This window comes from Hyperolius riggenbachi, chromosome 8 (genome assembly GCF_040937935.1).
Source record: "Hyperolius riggenbachi isolate aHypRig1 chromosome 8, aHypRig1.pri, whole genome shotgun sequence".
In the NCBI taxonomy this organism is placed as follows: domain Eukaryota; kingdom Metazoa; phylum Chordata; class Amphibia; order Anura; family Hyperoliidae; genus Hyperolius; species Hyperolius riggenbachi.
This window is the reverse complement of record NC_090653.1, coordinates 25,034,305-25,041,625: the sequence shown is the minus strand read 5'-3', so window position 1 is coordinate 25,041,625 and position 7,321 is coordinate 25,034,305. Positions and strand designations below refer to the sequence as shown.

At 48.0% G+C, this 7,321-nt stretch overlaps 1 protein-coding gene across 1 annotated transcript in view; it reads left to right on the top strand.

Moving 5' to 3' along the window:
* Positions 1-277: 277 nt before the first annotated feature.
* ERCC2 (ERCC excision repair 2, TFIIH core complex helicase subunit) overlaps positions 278-7,321 on the top strand; it is a 46,823-nt gene continuing 39,779 nt past the window's right edge. The window contains exons 1-5 of the mRNA XM_068249271.1: positions 278-366; positions 2,402-2,501; positions 4,561-4,638; positions 7,009-7,071; positions 7,146-7,259. Coding sequence (XP_068105372.1) covers positions 362-366; positions 2,402-2,501; positions 4,561-4,638; positions 7,009-7,071; positions 7,146-7,259 — 360 coding nt within the window. The 5' untranslated portion in view covers positions 278-361. The remainder of the gene's footprint in view (positions 367-2,401; positions 2,502-4,560; positions 4,639-7,008; positions 7,072-7,145; positions 7,260-7,321) is intronic.

The following is a 7,321-nucleotide window of genomic DNA, read 5'->3' as shown; positions in this document are numbered from 1 at the left end:
TGACCTCGGTGATTTGCCGAGAAGAATCGCATTATATATATTACGGTATGTTAGCTCTTCAAGCTCGCATTCTTTCTTTACGAATACACGCTTGTGTGAGGCAATCACGTGATGCGGCGCTCCGGGTCACGTGTGAGAAGTATGAGCCTCGGAATGAATGAGCGGGTCGCCATTTTCCCGGAGCCCTGCGCCTCTAGCGCTCAAGCGCTGGTCTTTTGTTCTCCGGGAGATCACGTGACGCAGGCGCGGCTTGTGGTTGGCGGCGCGCGGCTGAGGCGTCACGTGGCCATAGTGACAGCTGCAAGGAGCCAATGGCGGAGGGGTATAGGATAGGGGCGTGGCCTGGGAGAGGACAGCCACCATGAAGTAAGCACAGTGTGGCGTGTTGTGTAAATAGTGTGAAAAATATACATAGATACATCTTATCATAATGATATCTGGATTTATGGGGGAGGGGCCGTGTGTTGTGCACGTATATACCCTATACAGAGGCTGTGCATTGTGGTGTGGGGGGCTGAGAGCTGTATGTATAGTGCTGTGTATTCTATACTGTGCTGTGTACACTGCTGGTACTATGGGGGAAAGATCTATCTATCTATCTATCTATCTATCTATCTATCTATCTATCTATCTATCAGTTATTTAGTACTGGTGCTGTGTTTCAACATTATTGCAGTATCTACTCCTTTCAAAGGACAACTGAAGTGAGAAGACTATAGAAGCTCCCATGTTTATTTCCTTTTATACAATACCAGTTGCCTGGCAGCCCTGCTGATCTATTTGGCTGCAGTATTGTCTGAATAACACCAGAACCAACCATGCAGCTAATTTGTCAGATCTGACAATGTCAGATACACCTGATCTGCTGCATGCTTGTTCAGGGTCTATGGCTAAAAGTATTATAGGCAGAGGATCCGTAGGGTAGCCAGTTAACTGGTATTGCTAGAACGGAAATAAATATGGCAGCCTCCACATCCCTCTCGCTTCATTTGTCCTTTAAAATGGTAGGGCAGCACCTCCTATTGTGGCGAATATCACTGCAAAAACCTGGAATTGGATGAGCGTAACAGGCTATAAGGTGCCCATTGACGGTACAATATTTTCCTCAGATGCAATTTTTTGGTCGCTAGTCTACTTTAGGGACCCAGCAGGAAACCTCGTAGGGAAATTTGGCTAATGGGTGGACGGAACCCTCTCAAAGGGAACCTAAACTGAGAAGGATCTGGATTTTTCCTTTTAAAATAATACCAGTTGCCAGACTCTCTTGCTGATCCTGTGTGTGTCTCTTATGCTGGGCATACACGAGTCGACCGGTGGCTCGATTAGCCGCCGGATCAACTTCCGCCGCGGCCGCCCAGATCGATTCCCAGTTGTCCCCGCGGGCGCTCCTTATCTTCCGCTCGATTCCCTGCTATTGTCCGCCCGCAGGGATCGAGCGGGAAATCTATGTGGCGGGTCATCGCACACAGAATTCGGCCAGTCACAATGCTTTGTGCTGTAAAAGGATACTGTGATTGGAGAACTGTTCCCTATGAGGTTCTCTGCTGGGTCCACTAAAGTAGACTAGTGCCATTTTTTGATTGGATTTTTACGATCAAATTGTACCGTAAACTATGCTATATGTGGAGGAAATCGGTGCAAAATGATTCTATGGTCGGCTGGAATAGAATATTTAGTCAAATGGAATGTTGGATTTTACGATCCTATTTGGAGAGGGAAAGTCCGGTTTATGCGAACAACCAATAATTACCTTCCGATCCTGCAAATCTAATCGAATTATTGCATCAGAGGAAAATGTTGTTATTGGGCACCTTAAAAGATAACTGAACTGAGTAGAATATGGAAGCTTCCATACTTATTTTCTTTTAAACAATACCAGTTGCATGGCAGCCATGCTGATCTATGTGGCTGCAGTAGTGTTTGAATCACACCAGAAACAAGCATGCAGCTAATCTTGTCGGATCTGGCAATGTCAAAAACACCTGATCTGCTGCATGCTTGTTCAGGGGCTATGGCTGAAAGTGTTAGAGGCAGAGGTTCAGCAGGACTGCCAGGCAACTGGTATTGCTTATAAGGAAATAAATATGGCAGCCTCTATATCCCTCTTGTTACATTTGTTTTTTAAACTTATTTACAACAGACAAAGAGAAAACCAAAACTGCAAATTGCAAGCATTGTACAATAGCAGGTAAAGATTGTACAGCTCTTGCAATAGCAGATGAAAACACTGAAAATTGCACACAAAAACTGTTAAAAACACAATGCTAAGTGCTTGCCCTGCAACTGCTGCTCTCAGTGAGCCCCTGGTGTAAAAGCCTTCCTGTGTATTGCCCCCCACAAGTGTATTGCCATACGGACAGTATCATACCTGCATAGTGATCTTAGTTCTCTACCTTTCCAGGCTGAATATAGATGGGCTGTTGGTACACTTCCCATATGAGTACATCTACCCCGAGCAATACTCCTACATGCTGGAGCTGAAGAGGACTCTGGATGCCAAGGTGAGCGCCTCCTGTCTGCATAATGTGTGATGAAAGACATTCCTCTATATCACCTGTAGGGGGCAGTGAGATGCAAATAATGCCACATTGGGCTCTATTTAACCTCCCTGGCGGTACAATAAATCCGCCAGGGGGGCAGCGCAGCACTTTTTTTTTTATTTTTATTTTTTTAAAGCGTGTAACTAGCCTAGCGCTAGCTACATGCTTCCCCCCCTCCCTTCGCTATCTCTCCCACCCCTCCGATCGCCGCCGGCGCTTTTACCCTGCAGGGAATCCCGTTCTGAACGGGATTCCCTGTATGGGCTTCCCCATTGCCATGGCGACGATCGCGATGACGTCATCAATGCCGCAACATCAGCGGGTGTTCCGATCCACCCCTCAGCGCTGCCTGGTACTGATTGGCCAGGCAGCATAAGGGGTCTGGGGGGGGGGGGGGGTTGGCGCGGCGAATAGGCGGGTAGCGGCGGCGATCATTATGCACCCGAAGCTAGCAAAGTGCTAGCTGCGTGTAGCAAAGAAAAAATTATGTAAATCGGCCCAGCAGGGCCTGAGCGGCACCCTCCGGCGGCTTACCCCGTGTCCAGCACGGGGTTACCGCTAAGGAGGTTAACTATCATTTTTCCCATGTGGAAAAGCAATTGTGGTAAATTGCCGCCTGAAATAAGACCATCTTTTCCGGCATGCGTAAAAATTGCCGCCTGAAATAAGTCCATCTTGACATTCACAAAATTTTACGCATGTTTTGCCGCATGCGTAAAATTGTACACATGGTTTTCTGGCATGTGTAAAAACTGCTGTAACAGTTTGCAAAAAAAATGTCTGCAAAAGGCATTAATTTCCGCAAAAATTCACAAAGAAAAAGGGGAGCATAGTTTCTGACTGAACTACCGAATTTATATTGCCTACAAGTACTTGGAGATATATTGACTTAAATGGATGGTGGCGGCTTGTGCGCTGTTTTTGCTGGACTTTGATTTGTGTTTTGACTATTTTTTTTTAGGCAAATTTTTTTCTGCATTGTTTCCGCAATTTTTTTTACACATTGTTTCCGCTTGCAGAAAACATGCGGAAATTTTTTAGTGAATGTGGAAAAAATGCGGAAATTATCACTACCGATAATATAGCAGTAAAAAATCCATTACCACACGTGTGATTTATTTTTTTTTATTCAAGTATTTATATAGGGCTGACATATTACGCAGCGCTGTACAGAGGTTATTGTCTTGTCACTAACTGTCCCTCAGAGGGGCTCACAATCTAATCCCTCCCATAGTCATATGTCTATGTGTGTATTGTGTGGTGTATGTAGTCTAGGACCAATTTTAGGGGAAGCCAATTAACTTATCTGTATGTTTTTGGGATGTTGGAGGAAACATGAGTGCCCAGAGGAAACCCACGCAGACATACAAACTCCTTGCAGATGTTGACCTGGCTGGAATTCGAACTGGGGACCCAGCGCTGCAAGGCGAGAGCGCTAACCACTACGCCACCGTGTGCGATTGTGAATGGAGCCCATCGGATGCAGTATTATGCAAAAGTATGCAGCTTGAAAATAGACCAATCAAAGCCCATCTCTGGTTCATTCTATTGGTTCATTTTGAAACTGCATATAATAATAATTTTGATGTATTATTCATCTCATTTACCTGTAAGGGCTCGTTTTCACCACGTTTCCGCGCACTCGATTTTGGATGGGTAATTGCAGCATATTGAAATCAATCGGCTGCTTCTGAATTTGCATGCAGGGAAAACAACATAGTGCATCAAGCATTTAATTGCACATTGCATCTGAATCCGCATAGCCTTGCATGGCACGGCTGAAGGGGTTCACAAGCATATATTCTCATCCGCGCAAATGCTGGAGTCCGCCTCCAAAACTGACGCTGCATAAGTGGAAACTAGGGATAGCTGGATTATACACTATACATATAAATAAATGATGCGTTATAAATACAAAGGGGCGCAACATATATACATTTGCCTGTCCGCAAGGGGTAGTCCCGTAGGATAACAGCTGTCTCCATCAGATATTGCTAATAATGATTGTTGCATGTTGCAGGGCCATGGCGTGTTGGAGATGCCGTCAGGGACAGGGAAGACTGTCTCGCTGTTGTCCCTCATTGTGGCCTATCAAAGAGTAAGTGTGTCACTGTGCTCTGCACTGCTGGTCCCCACTTTCTCTCAGCATCAGTGTGACAGTGTCTGGTAATGCTATCTCACTAATATCTGTGCACCATTGCTCATGTCCCGGTAATGTCAGTGTGACAGTGCAGTGGTGCTTGTGTCCTGGTAATGTCAGGGTGCGATGACAATGCAGTGGTGCTTGTGTCCCGGTAATGTCAGTGTGATGGTGACAGTGCAGTGGTGCTTGTGTCCCGGTAATGTCAGTGTGATGGTGACAATGCAGTGGTGCTTGTGTCCCGGTAATGTCAGTGTGATGGTGACAGTGCAGTGGTGCTTGTGTCCTGGTAATGTCAGTGTGATGGGGACAGTGCAGTGGTGCTTGTGTCCCGGTAATGTCAGTGTGATGGTGACAGTGCAGTGGTGCTTGCGTCCCGGTAATGTCAGTGTGATGGTGACAGTGCAGTGGTGCTTGTGTCCCGGTAATGTCAGTGTGATGGTGACAGTGCAGTGGTGCTTGTGTCCCGGTAATGTCAGTGTGATGGTGACAATGCAGTGGTGCTTGTGTCCCGGTAATGTCAGTGTGATGGTGACAGTGCAGTGGTGCTTGTGTCCCGGTAATGTCAGTGTGACAGTGTAGTGGTGCTTGTGTCACGGTAATGTCAGTGTGTGATGACAATGCAGTGGTGCTTGTGTCCCGGTAATGTCAGTGTGATGGTGACAGTGCAGTGGTGCTTGTGTCCCGGTAATGTCAGTGTGATGGTGACAGTGCAGTGGTGCTTGTGTCCCGCTAATGTCAGTGTGATGGTGACAGTGCAGTGGTGCTTGTGTCCCGGTAATGTCAGTGTGATGGGGACAGTGCAGTGGTGCTTCTGTCCCGGTAATGTCAGTGTGAGGATGACAATGCAGTGGTTCTTGTGTCCCGGTAATGTCAGTGTGATGGTGACAGTGCAGTGGTGCTTGTGTCCCGGTAATGTCAGTGTGATGGTGACAGTGCAGTGGTGCTTGTGTCCCGGTAATGTCAGTGTGATGGTGACAGTGCAGTGGTGCTTGTGTCCCGGTAATGTCAGTGTGATGGTGACAATGCAGTGGTGCTTGTGTCCCGGTAATGTCAGTGTGATGGTGACAGTGCAGTGGTGCTTGTGTCCTGGTAATGTCAGTGTGATGGGGACAGTGCAGTGGTGCTTGTGTCCCGGTAATGTCAGTGTGATGGTGACAGTGCAGTGGTGCTTGCGTCCCGGTAATGTCAGTGTGATGGTGACAGTGCAGTGGTGCTTGTGTCCCGGTAATGTCAGTGTGATGGTGACAGTGCAGTGGTGCTTGTGTCCCGGTAATGTCAGTGTGATGGTGACAATGCAGTGGTGCTTGTGTCCCGGTAATGTCAGTGTGATGGTGACAGTGCAGTGGTGCTTGTGTCCCGGTAATGTCAGTGTGACAGTGTAGTGGTGCTTGTGTCACGGTAATGTCAGTGTGTGATGACAATGCAGTGGTGCTTGTGTCCCGGTAATGTCAGTGTGATGGTGACAGTGCAGTGGTGCTTGTGTCCCGGTAATGTCAGTGTGATGGTGACAGTGCAGTGGTGCTTGTGTCCCGCTAATGTCAGTGTGATGGTGACAGTGCAGTGGTGCTTGTGTCCCGGTAATGTCAGTGTGATGGGGACAGTGCAGTGGTGCTTCTGTCCCGGTAATGTCAGTGTGAGGATGACAATGCAGTGGTTCTTGTGTCCCGGTAATGTCAGTGTGATGGTGACAGTGCAGTGGTGCTTGTGTCCCGGTAATGTCAGTGTGATGGTGACAGTGCAGTGGTGCTTGTGTCCCGGTAATGTCAGTGTGATGGTGACAGTGCAGTGGTGCTTGTGTCCCGCTAATTCAGTGTGATGGTGACAGTGCAGTGGTGCTTGTGTCCCGGTAATGTCAGTGTGATGGGGACAGTGCAGTGGTGCTTGTGTCCTGGTAATGTCAGTGTGATGGGGACAGTGCAGTGGTGCTTGTGTCCCGGTAATGTCAGTGTGATGATGACAATGCAGTGGTGCTTGCGTCCCGGTAATGTCAGTGTGATGGTGACAGTGCAGTGGTGCTTGCGTCCCGGTAATGTCAGTGTGATGGTGACAGTGCAGTGGTGCTTGTGTCCCGGTAATGTCAGTGTGATGGTGACAGTGCAGTGGTGCTTGTGTCCCGGTAATGTCAGTGTGATGGTGACAGTGCAGTGGTGCTTGTGTCCCGGTAATGTAGGTGTGATGGTGACAGTGCAGTGGTGCTTGTGTCCCGGTACTGTCAGTGTAGTAGAGGTGGTTGTGTCCCGGTAATGTCAGTGTGATGGTGACAGTGCAGTGGCGTTTGTGTGACAATGACAGTGCGTTGATAATGGTGTCACTTGTGTTTTGCAGACATATCCTCTGGAAGTGACGAAGCTGATTTACTGCTCCAGGACAGTCCCAGAATTGGAGAAGGTGGGGTTTGGTTGCGCAGTCATGTGACTGAGTCCGTTGGTTGCCATGGTTGCTTAGTGATGTTGTTTTCACAGGTGGTGGAGGAGCTGAGGAAACTGATTGAGTACATCCAGAACCAGACTGGGGAGAAGCTGAACTTTCTGGCCTTGGCACTTAGCTCTCGACGCAACCTGTGTGTCAACCCTGAGGTGAGCTGCTTGTCGCGTTCCTATTATGGCACCGCCGGCTGGGTGCAGGGTGAGCAGATTGA